Source organism: Rhinolophus ferrumequinum, chromosome 9, assembly GCF_004115265.2.
Source record: "Rhinolophus ferrumequinum isolate MPI-CBG mRhiFer1 chromosome 9, mRhiFer1_v1.p, whole genome shotgun sequence".
Taxonomy (NCBI): domain Eukaryota; kingdom Metazoa; phylum Chordata; class Mammalia; order Chiroptera; family Rhinolophidae; genus Rhinolophus; species Rhinolophus ferrumequinum.
In genome coordinates, this window is record NC_046292.1 from 4,990,861 (window position 1) to 5,007,896 (window position 17,036).

The window sequence follows — 17,036 nt, forward strand, 5'->3', positions numbered from 1 at the left end:
TGTGGTGTCTACAGGACCACTAGGTTAATGTGGGACGTTGAGCGGAAAGACACAGGCTGTCTCCATCCAATACTGTCACCGCCACAGAAACGACCCGCCGGCCCAGAACAACGTAAACGGCCCCACCCTCATTTACCTACACCGTCCCCTTCCAGCGCGTCATGTACCACGTCCCCCAGCGTCAGCACGGGCGGCAGTGGGGAGACGGAGCTGACGCTCACTGACCCGCAGTCAGCATTGCACAGCCAGGCCCCACGCGCGGCCGCGATCAGCCCGAGCCCCGAGGTCCCAACGTTCTCCAGTGACCCAGCGTAGCAGCCGGGACACGCTCCGGCCCCGGCCCGCCGCGACGCCCCGCCCACTTCCGGCGCGCCCCTCCGCGGCCGCGCGCGCGCCCCGCCCCCCGACCCCGCCCTGTGACATCATCGGTTCCGCGCCGCTGCCGCCCAGCCCAGGTCCCCAGGCTCCCGTCCCGCTGCGCCACTCTGCGGACCCTCGCCCGCCGCCGCCGCCAAAATGTGAGTGACACGATGCGACACGGGGCGGCCTCGGGGTTCGGGGACGGTGGCATGCGGTTGGGAGCCCCGCCCGGCCCAGTTCCCGCCGGCCTCCGCTCGGACGCGGGCGGAGGCCGCGCAGGCGGACGCGGGGGTTCTAGAGGCCTGGGATATGCATCGGCCTCAGGGGTGCGGGCTGCAGACGGGCAGAGCGACACTGCAGCGCCGCCGACCGCTCCGGAGAGCCCCGCGGCCGTCGGGCGGACGCGGAAGGGGCAAGGGCGGGGCGGCCCGAGGCTTCCCGGAGGTAGGGAGCGCCCCCACCCGCCTCCGTCCCCGCCTCTTCCTCATCCTCTTCTCCCCACCCCCCACCAAGCTCCCTGTGAGGGGCGGTGGTCACTATTCGCTCTGCCCGGTTCTGGGCTGGGCCCCGGAATTTGCAAGGGGAAGGCCCTTGGCCCTGTCTTGAGGCACCGGTGGTCAAAGTGGACTCCGGAAGATGGCAAAGCTCTTTTGTGGTGGTCCTCCAAACGGGGACTTCACCGTGGTAACATTCAGAGAGTGCTGTCAAGAATCACAAGAGCCCCATGTCCCCCTCCAGCCTGCTCATTGCTCCCCTACAGAGGAGAAAGGAGTGGGTTCTTTCCCGGGTTCTTTCACTCGAGTGTTCCCACCGAGGCTGCTCTGCCAGTAGGTCACAGTGGGTAAGCCTGGGTTCGTGGTTTTACAGGACCTGGTCTAAGCACAAATTGACTTCCTCAATCTCACTTTACTCATGTATAAAATGGGGGTGATAGTGTTTCCCTCAAAGAGTTATGAGGATTCAGTGAAAAAACTACGTGGAGAAAATGCACCAGAACATGGTTCTTCACTGTTATTTGACATTAAACTCTGTGAGGGCAGGATGGGATCTGCTGCATCCCTTGTCGTTGACACGTGGTAGAATAACTGTGGAATCAGTGACTCGGGCTACTCTATGCAGACACTTGCTAGGTGCTGTCTTGGAAACAGGGAAGAGACCTTTAAAGACACAGGAGCCTGTGATCCCTTAGGGAAGGTTATATGTGTATATACAGAGGGTGCCAAAAACATGTATACCCATTTAAGAACAGAAAAAAACTATTACAATTGTAATACTCAATATATACCGATAACAAAAGATGAATATAAGTCACGTCTGACTTCTGCAATGACGAGAGGTGCTCAAAGTGGTTCCCATCAGCGTCCAGACACCTCTGATTATGACGAACTAGTGCTTGAGCAATGTTGATCAAACTGTCCACTTGTATATATCTTTTTGGCACCCGGGGTGTGTGTGTGTGTATGAAAAAAATTAAAGTGTTACCAACAAGGAATGGAAAAAATGAGGACTTGAAACCCAGAGAGGTCAAGGAAGAGCTGCATGAATAAAGCATTCAATGAGATATTAAAAGATGAGTAGCTTTTAAAAGAGGGAGCAAGCATTGTTTCTTGTTCCTGTAAATAAATGTATTTCCCCATATTGGAAAAGAGTATTCTATAATTGTTTGCAACTATGAAAAAAAATTTGCTACAGTGGAAAAATCAGAAGAGTACTGAGTGCATTTGAGTAGATGTATGGCTTTTAAAAAGGAATAAACAATTGGGAAGTAGAGTTTACCTATCTTAGGATCAGGTACTTCAGTGATGCAAAGTAAATCCTATTAAACCATTACTTTAGATCCCGGTCACTTTTAACATGTGGGTGAATCTTGAAAATTATAGAGGACTTAGAAGAAATGTCATTAGAACCTTTGCTCATTACTGCAGGAAGGGTCTCTTTTTCTGCTTTAGTTCTGAAATTCCTAACACTGAGGGTCCTAGAATAACATCTTCATGCATTCAAAAAATGTATTCAGAAGCATAATTTGTTAATGCTCGTGCTTTTGCATGTTTCAGGTCTGCAGGTGTGCCTGCGGGTTCCAGCGCTGCCTCTGGCAGTAATCGAAAACTTCAGCAGACACAAAATCAAGTGGATGAGGTATTGCTTTGAAACACTGAAAAGATGAATTTTATTTTTATTTTTAATTTTTTTCATTAGTTTCAGGTGTACAAAACAATGTAATAGTTAAACATTTATCATTTATATCCCTCACACAGTGATGACCCTCATTCCCCTATCTACTACCCCTCTGACGTTGCACACAGCCATTACATTTCCACTGCCTCTATTCCTAATGCTGTACTCCGGCTTTTGTAACTGTATATATATATACATATATGTATATATAGATACATACATATATATATATATATATATATATATATATATATATATATATAATTGTAGTTGACATTCATTATTGTTCAGCTTCACGTGTACAGTGCAGTGATCAGGCATCTACATCATCTCTGAGGTGGTCTCCCTAATGAGACAAGTGTCCATCAGATACCCCGTAAAATCTTTGCAATATTATTGCTTACATTCCCCAAATTGACTTTCGTAACCCCGTGGCCATCTTGTGGTTACCGATTGTGCTTTCTAATCCCCTCACCTTCCCCCTTACCCCCACCCCGCCTCCCATCTAGCAACCCTCAGTTTTTCCTCTATGTCTCTGAGACTGTTTCTGATTAGTTCATTCATTTATTCTTTTCTTTAGATTCCACATATAAGTGAGATCATACGGTATTTGTCTTTCTCTGTCTGGCTTATTTCACTTAACATAATGTTCTCTAGGTCCATCCATGTTGTTGTAAATGGTGAGATTTCATTCTTCTTTATGGCTGCGTAATACTCCATTGTATAAATACCACAGTTTCTTAATTTAGTCATCTACCTATGGGCATTTCGGTTGTTTCCATGTCTTGGCTATTGTGTATAGTGCTGCAATAAACATAGATAGGAGTGCATAAATTTTTTTCGAATTAGAGTTTTGGATTTCTCCAGATAGATACCTAGGAGTGGAATTGCTGGGTCATAAGGTAGTTCCATTTTCAGATTTGAGATACCTCCATACTGTTTTCCATAGTGGCTGCACCAATCTGCAATCCCACCAACAGTGCACAAGGGTTCCCTTTTCTCCACATCCGCGCCAGCACTTGTTGTTTGTTGATTTATTGATGATAGCCATTTTGATTGGCGTGATGTGGTATCTCATTGTGGTTTTTATTTGCATTTCTCTAATGATTAGTGAGGTTGAGCATTTTTTCATGTCTGTTTGCTATCTCTATGTCCTTTTTGTTTTAGAAACTTTTCTTTTTAAGACAGCTTTTTTTAGATTTTATTGGGGAAGAGGAACAGGACTTTATTGGGGAACAGTATGTGTACTCCAGGACTTTTTTCCAAGTCAAGTTGTTGTCCTTTCAATCTTAGCCGTGGAGGGTGCTGTTCAGCTTCAAGTTGTTGTCCTTTCAGTCTTAGTTGTAGCGGGCACAGCTCAGCTCTAGGTCCAGTTGCCATTGCTAGTTGCAAGGGGCGTAGCCCGTCATCCCTCGCAGGAGTCGAACCGGCAACCTTGTGGTTGAGAGCCCGCGCTCCAACCAACTGAGCCATTCGGGAGCTGAGCGGCAGCTCAGCTCAAGGTGCCGTGTTCAGTCTTAGTTGCAGAGGGCAGAGCCCACCACCCCTTGTAGGACTCGAGGAATTGAACTGGCAACCTGTGGTTGAGAGCCCACTGGCCCATGTGGGAATCGAACCGGCAGCCTTTGGAGTTAGGAGCATGGAGCTTTAACCGCCTGAGCCACTAGGCTGGCCCTCTCTTTGTCATTTTTAGAAAAATGTCTCTTCATGTCCTCTGCCCATTTTTTAATTGGATTGTTTTTTTGATGTTGAGTTGACTGAGTTTTTTATAAATTTTGGATATTAACCCCTTATCAGATATATCATTGAAAAATATCTTCTCCTAGTCAGTAGGCTCCCTTTTAGTTTTATTGATGGTTTCCTTTGCTGTGAAAAAACTTTTTAGTTTGATGTAATCCCATATGTTTATTTTTTCTCTTACTTCCTTTATCCAAGGGGATATATCAGTAAAAATATTACTCTGGGTAATGTCTGTAAACTTTCTTCCTATATTTTCTTCTAGGAGTCTTATAGGTTGGGATCTTACATTTAAGTCTTTAACCCATTTTGAATTTATTCTTGTATATGGTGTAAGGAGGTGGTCCAGCTTCATTTTTTTACATGTGTCTGTCCAGGTTTCCCAGCACCATTTATTGAATAGACTGTCTTTACCACAACGTAAATTCTTGCTTCCATTGTCGTAGATTAAATGACCATATAGGCATGGATTTATTTCTGGGCTCTCTATTCTGTTACATTGATCTATGTGTCTGTTTTTATGCCAGTACCATGCTGTTTTGCTCACTGTAGCCTTGTAGTATAATTTTGAAGTCGGGTATCGTTATACCTCCCACTATTTCTCAAGATTGCCAAGGCTATCCAGGGTCTTTTATGGTTCCATATAAATTTGAGGATTATATGTTCTATTTCTGTGAAAAATGTCCTTGGTAGTTTGATAGGAATTGCGTTGAATCTGTATATTGCTTTAGGCAATATGGACATTTTAATGATATTAATTCTTCCTATCCATGAGCATGGTATGTGTTTCTATCTATTTGTATCTTCTTTAATTTCTCCCTTCAGTGTCTTCTAATTTTCCTAGTACAGATCTTTTACTTCTTTGGTTAAATTTATTCCCAGGTATTTTATAGTCTTTGAAACAATTGTAAATGGGATTGTTTTCTTAATTTCTTCTTCTCATATTTTATTATTGGTATATACAAATGCAACTGATTTTTGAATATTAATTTTGTATCCTGCTATTTTACTAAAATTCAATTATCAGTTCTAATAGTTTTTTGATGGAGTGAAAAGATGAATTTCAAATCAACATGGGAACACTCTGGAAATAATTGTTTAGAAAAAGTATCCTAAAAGTATGAATGTAAAGTAAATTTTGACTATCATAAATGTAACAAAATCTTGTCCCCTACTTTCTCCAAGCCCTGATCTAAGCAGAAGCCACATTCTCCTGTTTTCATATGACCAAATCATATACCTAAAACACAAACACTTCTCTCTCAGGACATTTTCCTCTAAGAACTAATTTATAATGTATATTTTGCCACAATAAAAAAAAATGGAGAGAAGAGAACCACTTTATAAGATAGAGTGACAGAATTTTAAGAATGAGGTCCGTAGATTGCTCAAGCCTAGCCCAGCCCTTCTGACCAGATTTGTCTTCATCGTGCTCGTCCAGTAGCCTGACTTTCTTGTTCCCCAGCCCACGCTCGCCTCTGTGGAATTCAGCTTCGAGTGTTGCCCACTGACGTTCAAAAGGCAGATGCTAGCAGACTTCTCTAGTGCAGCAGATTTGTATCCATGGAATTCTTGAGTTAGAGGGTGCTCACAGCATCTTTGTTCTGCCCTATATAAATGCAGACCCATGGCGGAAGATTGAGAAAGTCAAACTAGTATTTCCATGTTCCTACAAGCTGTGACTGTCCAACAACGAAATCTTGGTCTTTATGCATTTAGCTGCCTTAAAAAGCAGCATTAAATTTACGTTAGCTTAACATAAGTTTAACACAACAATGGATTGTTGAAGCAAAGGGTAATATTTTGGTATGATGCTGTTGTTGTTGAACTTCTGAAAAATTTATATTTTCATGCTAAGAAACCCATTCTAATTCCATCCTGCGTAAAACTTTTGTTCACTTACAAAATCAAGTTGGGTCCGTTTTCTAAACCAAAGGAATTTTAAGTAAGAGTTGTTTTTTTTTTAATTGAGGTGAAATCCACATCACCATTTTAAAGTGTCCAGTTCGGTGGTATTTGGTGCAGTCACAATGTTGTGCAACCACCACCTCTGTCTAGTTTCACATATTTTTCATCTCCCCAGAAGAACACCCCGTACGCATTTAGTAATTACTCCCTGTCCCCTCTTTCTCGCATTCCCTCTCTGCTAACCTAATTAGCTTTCTGTTTCTGTGGATTTTCCTATTCTGGACATTTCAGATAAAAGGGATCATCCACTAGTGGCCTTTTGTGACTGGCTTCTTTTACTTAGCATAATGTTTTCGAAGTCCATCCAAGTTGTAACAGATATTAGAACCTCGTCGTTTCTTTTTATGGCTGAGTGATAGTCCATTGCATGTGTTTACCTTAATTTGTTTAGCCATTCATCAGTTGATGGGTTTTTGAGGTGTTTTCACCTTTTGGCTATTACGAAGAATGCTGCTAAGTTCGCATACGTGTTTCTGTGTGGATATACGTTTTCATTTCTCTTGAGTAGAATTGCTGGATCATATAGTACTTCTATGTTTAACTTTTTGAGGAACTCTCAGACATTTCCCTAGCAGCTGCACCGTTTTACGTTCCCACTAGTAATGTCCAAGGGTTCCTATTTCTCCACATCCTCACCAACACTTGTTATTTTCCTTCTATTGGGTGATAGCTGTCCTAGTGAGTATAAAGGGGTATCTCATTGTGGTTTCGATTTGCATTTCCTTAATGACCAGTGACGTTGAATATCTTTTTGTGTGTTGGTTGGCCATTTGTATATATTCTTTGTAGAAATGTCTGTTCAAATCCTTTGCCCATTTTTTAATTGGGTAGTTTCTCTTTTTGTTGATAAGTGGTAAACATTCTTTATATATTCTGGATATTAAGTCTTTTTCAGATATATGATTTGCAAATATTTTCTTCCATTCTGTGGGTTGTCTTTTCACATCCTTGATAATGTCTTTTGATGCACAAAAAGTTTCAATTTTTATAAAGTCCAATTTATTTTTTTCTTTTGTTGCTCTTGCTTTTGGTGTCAAATCCATGGCCAAATCCGAAGTTATAAAGGTTTATAAAGTTTTCTTCTAACAGTTTTATAATTTTAGCTCTTAGGTTAGTGATCCATTTCGAGTTAATTTTTATATGTGGGGTGAAATAGGGATCCAGTTTCATTCTTTTACATGTGGTTATCCAGTTGTCCCAGCACCATTTGTTAAAGAGACTATTCTTTTCCCCACTGAATGGTCTGGGCACCCTTGTCAAAAACTAATTGGCCATCAATGTTTGGGTTGATTTTTTGGGGGACTCTATTTCTTTGGAACTCTCAATTCTATTCCTTTGTTCTGTATGTCTGTCTTTATACCAGAACCACACTCTTGATTACTCTAGCTTTGTAGTAAGTTTTGAAATTGGAAAGTGTGAGTCCTCCCATTTTGTTTTTCTTTTTTAATATTGTTTTGGCTATGCAGTTTGCCTTACAATTCTATATGAATTTCAGGGTTCGCTTTTCCATTTCTGCAAAAAACGGCCACTGGAATTTAGATAAAGATTGTGTTGAATCTGTGCATATGTATATCACTTTGGGGAGTACTGCCATCCTAACGATATTGAGTCTTCCAGTCTATGAAGATGGGATGTCCTCCCGTTGAATTAATTCGGTCTTTAATTTCTTTCAGTGTTTTGTAGTTTTCAGTACCCAAGTCTTTTACCTCCATGGTTTGATTTATACTTAAGTTTATTTTATTCTTTTGGATGCTATTGTATACGAAATTGTTTTCCTAATTTCCTTTTCATTGTTAGTGTATGGAAACATTGATTTATGGGTGCTGATCTCCCTGAAACTTTACTCAATTTGTTTGTTAACTCTAGTAAGTTTTTATTATTATGTATTCTTTGGGATTTTCCATATGTGGAATCATCTGCAAATACATATCATTTTACTTCTTCCTTTCAAATTTGGATGCCTTTTTTTCCCCTTGCCTAATTGCTCTGGCCACAACTTCCAGCACAGTGTTGAACAGCAGTAGTGAAAGTGGCCATCCCATCTTATTCCCTGATCTTAGGGGGAAGGCTTTCTGTCTTTGACCACTGGCCGTGGATGTCAGTTGTGGGTTTTTTCCTAAATGCCCTTTATCATGTTAAGGAAGTTCCTTCTTTTCCTAGTTTACCTTGTGTCTTTACCATGAAACGGTGAGTGCCTCCCCCTTTTCAATGAAAGTTGAGCTTAAAGTAATAAAGTGCAGCCCTTCTGTTCTCCCATTTCTTTATCTGTAACTTGGTGTGATTCTACTCATGCAGGTGGTGGACATCATGAGGGTGAACGTGGACAAGGTGTTGGAAAGAGATCAGAAGCTCTCTGAGCTAGACGACCGTGCCGATGCACTGCAGGCAGGAGCGTCCCAGTTTGAAACAAGTGCTGCCAAGCTGAAGAGGAAATACTGGTGGAAGAATTGTAAGGTAATTCCCTTTTACTCGTCTTTACATTAAGTCACTCTCTGCCTTCTCAGGGGTTGACAGAGGCTACCAGTACAAGACAGTCATGAATCTGGGAGGCGAGTTGGAGTTCCCACACGTGGAAATTTGGATTGACCCTGACTCTAAAGTACTGGCTGCATGCCCGTTTTCTACGCCGACAACCAGGAAACCTCCATGTTCGTTCTGTGGCTGACCTTAGGAAGCTGTAGAACGGCAGGTCCAGGGTCAATGACAGACATGAGCCCCTGCCCCCACCCCAGCGGGGCCCTGGGCACACAACGCCAGTTCAGGGCCGGAGATGGTGAGCCATTTGCATGTGGTTCTGTGAATGGCTCCAGTGTCAAAGGAGAGAACTTCTCGAAAGTCACTTGTGCTCCATGGCAGAGCAGAAAGCAGCCACACAAGGAGCCTGGACTGAGCGAGTTTATACAACTGCCAGAGACACATGCTGCCTTCAGATCCTAGGTCCATCCTGCCCCCCCCCACCCCGCCCGGCTTCGAGGTGACACTGTGCTGTACAATGGCAGGTTTAGCAGCCTGATGTGGAGACCTTGTATCCACAAGCATATGCTGGTGTAGGGACCACAACTAAAAAGCAAATAGTAACCTCAGGCCCTAATCGAGGACATTCCACGTAGACTTATAAAACGATGGATTTTCCGGCTGTCGTGCACCTGAGTTTCTTTCTCAGTGACTACAATGATAGTACACGGTGCTCTTCAGTAAGCACGGTACTCGCTCTGAAGTGTGACGTGGACGTGTGTTTTGTTACAGATGTGGGCGATAGGGATTAGTGTCGTGGTCGTCATCATCATCATCATCATCGGTGAGTTCTCCGGTCGCGGTGACACTCGTGTGTCCACAGGTTAATTCCATGTACAAGAGCTCAGGATGAAACTTCCTTAGGAATGGTAGTCTGTTGCAAGGATTTTCGTTTTCTGTAGTAAATATTTGAAATATTGAGTGCTATGTGATTAAAGTCTGAGACGTTTGACAGAAACGTCCTTTGAAATTAGAGAAAATGTGTTCATTTCCGGTGACCTTACAGTTTTCTCTCTGAATATATTTTCTTCAGCTACTTCCTTTGTGAGAAGCAGTATAGTTTTGTGATTAAAAGCGTGGACCCCCGGTGCCCCACCTGGGCTCCCCCACCATCCAGCCGTGTGGCAAAGACCTTAATCCCCCAGAGCTTCAGTGTCGTCATTTGTATAACGAGGATCATAACACACCGATCTTATATGTTTGTTACGAGGACAAAACTGGTTAACGCAGAAAAAGTGCTTAGGATGGTGCCGGGCATGTAGTGATGATGATAGTATAATATAGTTATGTAAATAAATACCCCCTATTATTACTGTTATTGGTATTACTGCTACTACCATATACAGTATTGAAACAACCCGCTGCCATTTTTAGCCCAGTACCTGGGAACTAAGTAAAGAAACAGGTCTTCGATCCTTTCTTTTCACAGTCTCCTCTAGCCCTCCACAGAATGTAGAGAAGCCACTAGTAGGAAATCGGCCAAATCACATTTCTGTTCCCATTTAGACTAACCTTCGATGTTGATTCTGGATCGCACTGAAAGACTAAACTGCTGTTTTCCCTGCTTTTTGTCTCTCCCTGCTCATTAGTGTGGAGTATTTCTCCATGAAGAGCCGCTGAGACGCCAACCTGCTGTTCAAGAATCCTCAAGACTTTTGACCTAGGACCCACTATATTACCAAGCTTACCTACTGTTGTGTCTGAAACGACTATTTTCTGTTAGTTAATGTAAAGTTTGAGCCCTAGGAAAGGTGCCTTTCCTTTAACATGCACTCCACACAAGAAGTGTGGTCAGCCCAGCCCGCATTTTGCACAGTGCCTTTACACATTTACACATGGGCTGATAAAACAGTCTTCTTACATAAGTTCCAGAGTGCTAGAGCCTAGAAGTAGTGTTGCCAGATTAATTGCCATTAATTCCAGTTAAGGTCATTCTTTCCAAGTTGGTTGTCCTCGTCATAGGAGATTATCTTCAGATCCACACTTTAAACCTTTGGGTAATCATATTTCCAATTTGTGCCTTCCAGAAAGAACACTACTGTGTAACTCAAACCTGTGACAGTAACAGGCTGTGCCTTATTTTGCTACTTTTCTGATTCCCTGTAAGAGAACCCTCTACTGTTTGTAAGCACTACTGACTCTTGCTATATTTAAAAATAAGATGCTGGTAAAGAATTTTTGCTTTTACACGAGATATGAAGATGTTTACTTTCTTGTTATTGTTTTATATCATTTGCTAAAAATACTATTTTAATCAGAAATAATAACCTCTTTGAAACATTTTTATAGAACTATGGCTATGACCAAAGTTTCTATTTTGCCAAAAAGTCACATCCTAGTAAAACGTCCTTAAGTCTGTCCCTGACAGCTAAATTCAGGAAAGTAACAAATGCAACTCAAGGTGCCCTTCAGAATTAAAGGTGTGTGATTGTTTGTGAAGCTTCTACATGCTGACAGGCCTTTCTTACCTTTGAAATACTGTGGGTGGTGTGACTCTCCTTCCATTTCAGCATTTTTCCCAAGATTAGAGAAGGTTCAAGCTAGACTCGGACAGTCTCATACCTGGAGACATATTACCAGCAGTTTGCAGATTACCAGCTGTGGACTCCAGTATGTTTCTAAGAATTATGTTAGCCACGACTTCGTAGCCTTCCAGCGAGACCATCTGTGAACTGGTCGTTATGTGGCCCTGTCCCCATAGACCACAGCTTTCTGGAGTTTGTTTCCTATTTGTATTCATATTCCACTTCCAAAGGCTTCTGTAGGGTGCTTTCCATCAGCATTGGTCAGGGCTGAATGACTTCACAGAGGCTAGCTAGCCGGAGACTCTTCCATGTCCTAGACTGTCTGCACAAGATGCTGCTTTGGAGATAGCTGTTGTCATCTGAGAGACTTGTTGAAACTTTCAACATCTGGCCATGTGGTTAAGGACAGAAATTCAGATAGGAATAAAAACAGGCAAGGACGCATTGAGGGAGAAGCGCAGAGGTTTTACCACTTCGTGGCCCAGGGGTACTGGAATATTCTAACATTCTCCTCCACATGCTAGTGTGTGACTTACAAACAATCACTGAGCATAGCAGGACACGGTTCCACTTATTTGTATCTGTTCCCCTAACATCACTGAACTGATGTCATGTTGGAAACGTGCCTTGCAGTGTGCCCAGCTGTGAGAAGCAAGCAGCTGTCAGTGTCAGGACGTGACCCCCTACCCCCACTCCCCAGCTCCGGAACTCTGGCCGTGTCTCAGCTGAAACTTTGGTGCTCTCTCCGTGGCCTCAATGCTCAGTCCCATGTAGCCCACTGGCTCCTGCAGTAACCCAGGAATACCTCGCTTGTGTCTGCATTAGCTGGGACCTGCCCACTCTAATGAACAGAATAAAGTGTTTATAAACCCAATGCTGGTGCCTGTATTGCTTACAGAGGAATGGCTGCGCCTGGTCCAAGTCCTAAAAATGGCCTCCTTGCGGCTCCCCCCTCCGTTGTAACCCCGAACTCCACTTTTCTCTTACCGTTTCTCACCCATCCTCCTCCTGCGCGCTCTCATTTCCTGTTACCCAACACACCCCCATACACGAGGGAACAGAAGGAAACTACCACCCTCGTGAAAAGTGCTTTTCAGTATGAGCTGCTTTCTCGTGAGTACCAGAATGTTTAGCATGTGTCTTCTGAGTTTTTCCAACATAAGGTCGCTCAAAAGTGATGTGCAGAGCTGGCCCTGTGTGTGTGTGGCATGGATAGCTGCCTACGTGGGACGCGGGGACTATAATTTGGGTAGGTGACGGACATCTCCATACAATGTGGCTCTTGTTTTGATTCAGCATATCTTTCCCCTTGAATATACTTCCCTTCTTAACTCTGCAACCCCAAGGAAACATAATGTGGGTGGAAGTAGACTTCTGCTTGTTTACGATAAAATCCCAGTTTTGTATAAAATCCTTTTGGGAGAAAAAGAGGTTGCCTTTTTTCCATTGCCTTGGACAGATAGATGGTCACTGCTTTTCTTGTCTGACATACTCTTGTGTCCTGGGAAAGAATTGTCATTGTGCCTTCGGTTCAGGACCTTTATAGAATGAAATCTGTATGAACTTCTGGTGCCATTTTCAAGATTTTGAAGGAACATCTACCATGTTCGGGCTCCTGTTTCTCTGCCCCTTCCTTAAGTGGCAGGGTTCCCCAGGGCTGAGTCCGCAGCCAACTTGTCTTTCCAGTCGGCTTCCTCTCCAATCTCATCTGTTGCCATGATATCTCTAGTTAGTAACTTACAGATGATTCCTGGCCTAGTAGACCGAGGCCCCTCAAACTCAACATGCACCAAACGGAGTTAAGCAGCCCCTGCCTCATGCTCCACTTTCTGTCATGAAAGTGTCTATCCCAGAGAACGGCACCATCATCCTCCCAGTGTCCAAGCTACGCAAGTCCACTGGACTTGCTAATGTTTTTGGACACCATATGTATCACTCAGGATGGGTTGGAGATGTGCTTTATAACAAACATCCCCCAAATCGTAACGGCTTAAAACTTTTTCCTCTCATGCTACGTGTCCAGTACCAGTCAACAGGGAGGCTCTGTTGTCAGTCCCTCAGACAGGAACTTCCTGTAAACATCTGTTTTAGCTCATCACTGCGGCAGGAAGGGAAGGCCAGGAATTACCGTATATTGCCACGTATATGCCCAGTTTTTTGCCCAAATTTGTGGGGGAAAAATAAGGATGCGCATTATGTATGGATAGTACTAATTCTGTATCTATATAATTTTTTTTTAACTTTTATTTATGCTTACGAGTTAAAAGTGTAACTGAAAATCAATAATGATACCTGTATGCAAAATAATACCCTGGAATGCAATAATTGGTTTTGTTGAATTTACAACAAATTTGCAATAACCTTCTATGGCCTTCTGTTATGCGTAAATATGGTAAATTTGTTACCGGTACATAAAGTTTCTTGTATTGTGTTTTGTAATTATTTGTTACATAAAAGTTCTTGTACCATAATATGTTAAAAAATAAATGCTAAAATTCCTTTATAATACAAAAAACAAGAACCTAAATGTAAACAAATAAAAATTTGAATTAAAAAATGTTTTTTTTTCCCCTGAAAGTTTGGGCCAAAAACGTGGGTGCACATTATACGCGGCAAAATACAGTATGTCCACCTGGAAGTGGAGCCAAGAACTCTGCTCACATTTCATTGGCCAAAGGAAGTCACATGACCATGTGTAACCTCATGTGGTGGGGAAAGCAATCCTACCTGTCACCGGGAGGAGAAGAAATAGAATCTTTCTTAACATTTGCCTTCATGACAGCAATCTCAATCAAAGACTAGGGGCAAATTCCCCTTGTGTTGTAAGTATTTTCTAATGAGTTTTGACTGCTATACAATACTATATTGGCATCAGTAATAAAATTTTTTTAAAGTATGGTGATATTTTTTATTGGTTTTGAGTGGGGGTTGTTTGCTTTAAAATTGACCAGACTTTAATTAATCCACAACAAGGGAAACAAGAATATACAATGGAGAAATGACAGTCTCTTCAATAAGTGGTGCTGGGAAAACTGGACAGATAAACATGCAAAAAAATGAAACTGGACTTCTGTTACACCATGTACAAAAACTAACTGAAAATGGATTAAAGACTTAAATGTAAGACCTGAAACCATAAAACCCCTAGAAGAAAACACAGGTAGTAAACTACTTGACATAAGTCTGAGTAATATCTTTTTGGATATGTCCCCTCAAGCAAGATAAACAAAAGCAAAAATAAATGGGACTTCATCAAACTTAAAAGCTTCTGCATAGCAAAGGAAACCATCAACAAAACAAAATGACAGCCTATGCTATGGATGAAAGAATATATTTGCAAGTGATATAAGGGGTTCATATCCAAAATATGTAAGGAACTCATATAACTCTATAAAAAAATAATCTGATCAAAAAATGGACAGAGGACAGGACGAGACATTTCTCCAAAGAGAACATACAGATGGCCAACCAATAAGAAAAGATGCTCAAAGTCACTGATCAGGAAAATGGCAAATGAAAGCCACAATGAGAGAGCATCTCACACCAGTCAGAATGGCTATAACCAAAAAGTCAACAAATAATGGGTTAATGTGGATATGGAGAGATGAGAACCCTAATGCACTGTTGGTGGGACTGCAAATTGGTGCATCCACTGTGGAAAACAGGATGAAGATTCCTTTAAAAACTAAAATCTACCATACAGTCCAGCAATTCCACTTCTGGGTATTTATCTGAAGAAAACAAAAACACTAATTTGAAAAGATATCTGCACTCCTATGTTCGTTGCAGCATTATTTACAATAGCCAAGATATGGTAGCAACTTAGGTGTCCACATATAAATGGCTACAGAAGATGTACATTACATACAATGGAATATTATTCAGCTATAAAAAAGAATGAAATCTTGCCATTTGCAAACACATGGATGGACCTAGAGGGTGTTATGCTAAGTGAAATAAGTCAAAGACAAATACTGTACAGTTTCACTTGTATTTGGAATCTAAAAAAACAAAACAAAAACAGTCATAGGAACAGAGATCAAAGGGGTGGTGGCCAAAGGGGAACGGGTGGGGGATGGGTGAAAAACGTAAAGGGGAATGTAGTCAATAATACTGTGATATGTTTGCACTTAGTGGGGTGATCACATTGTAAGGTATAAAAGTGTCAAATCACTATTGTACACCTGAAATGGTACAACTAATAGAATAGTGTATATCAACTATACTTAAATAAAAAACAATAAGTACATATTTTAATCAAAATTCTCCTTACCACCAGATATCAAGAAAAAAAATAAAAGAGTTTAAATAAATGGACCAGACTACTTAGTGTATTTAAAAATAAACATCTTTATTTACAACTGAGCTGCTTTTCATACCAGCAGAAAACTTAATATGAAAAACTAACACTAGAATTGACTAAATAAACCAATTATGGCATAATTATTAGAGAATAATTATTTTTTTCTCATCCTTTACATAGCAAGCATTTAAAAGTCCTCTAAGTGCATTTAAGTCTCCTACTTGTCTTTACACCGACAGGACCACACACAATACTCTCCTGTCTCCATACCTGTTAATAGAAGCACCTGCCTCTGGCCAAGGCTTTTGCTCCTCACCCCAAACGAGGGACTGCCCTCCAGCAATTCCCTTCCGCAGCTCTTCCTGCCTGCATCCTTCACTTCTCCCTCCTTGCTGGGTCACCCCATCCAACAGGCAGTAACAGCGATCCCTCCCTCCAGCAAACACTTACTTGTTTGTAAGTCTTCACAGTGAAATTCCTCCCTGCTGCTGCTCCCTATGGTCATGGGCTCACGTCCCACTTTTTCTTCAGTCCACACTACTAAGACATCCTTAACTAAAGTCACCATCTTGGTAAACTCCAACAGGACATTCTCTGTCCTTGTTTTACTCTGCTTCTCACTAGCATTTGATAGTTGTCAACTCCCTCCTTGAAATCCCAGCTTCCGGGCCCCCCACTGTTCTAGTTTTCTTTCAGTGTCACCTCCTGCTCCTTTGCTTGGCTCTCTGCTGGACCTCCACAACTCCGTCTGCCCCAGATCTCGGCTTTTGGCCCTTTGCCCTCTGTCTGCACTCTCTCAGTGATAGTGTTTCATCCCATCGCTGTAAACTCCAGACAGACTCTGCCACCTCCCAAATGTAAGCTGCATTTCCTTCCCTGGCCTCTCCCCTAAGTTCCAGCCTGGAAAGTCCAGTTGCCTACCTGGACAACTCCACTTGGGTATGCAATGTACGTCTCAAACATAACAAGTGAAAGCTTAACTCTTGATCCCGCCTTTATCAAAACATACCATCCCCGACTTGCCCATAAGTTTATGTCACATCCTATACAGCGCTGCTTAAACCAGACACAGGAGTCACCCTTGATTGCTCTCTGCTTCTCCCAACATATATTTCAATTCATTGGCAAGGCTCTGTGCGCTCAAATGTATCCCAAGTCCAGTCTCTCCTCTCACCACTTTTACAGGCACCCCCCCCCCCCCCCCCCCCCCGCAAGCTATCCGCAGCCCTCTTACAACCATCAGCGTCCCAACTCTTAACTGTTTCCTGTGCAGCCTTCTGACTGATACAAATTACTGTCTCGCCTGCAATCCTCCTCTTTCCACTATTAGAAAAAAAAGTCCAAATCCATTTCCCTAATTACATGGCCCACCATGATCCGGCCCTTCCTAACCTTCAGACCTCATCTCACACCACTCTCGCTCCCCCACTCTATGCTCCAGGCAAGGTATACAC

General features: G+C 42.4%; 1 protein-coding gene across 1 annotated transcript; it reads left to right on the forward strand.

The window, feature by feature from the left end:
• Window positions 1-402: 402 nt before the first annotated feature.
• VAMP3 (vesicle associated membrane protein 3) lies at window positions 403-12,153 on the forward strand. The gene is made up of 5 exons (XM_033115323.1): window positions 403-518; window positions 2,415-2,496; window positions 8,536-8,694; window positions 9,487-9,538; window positions 10,344-12,153. Coding segments are annotated over exons 1-5 (315 nt in total). The 5' UTR covers window positions 403-516; the 3' UTR covers window positions 10,364-12,153.
• The last annotated feature ends 4,883 nt before the right edge of the window (window positions 12,154-17,036 follow it).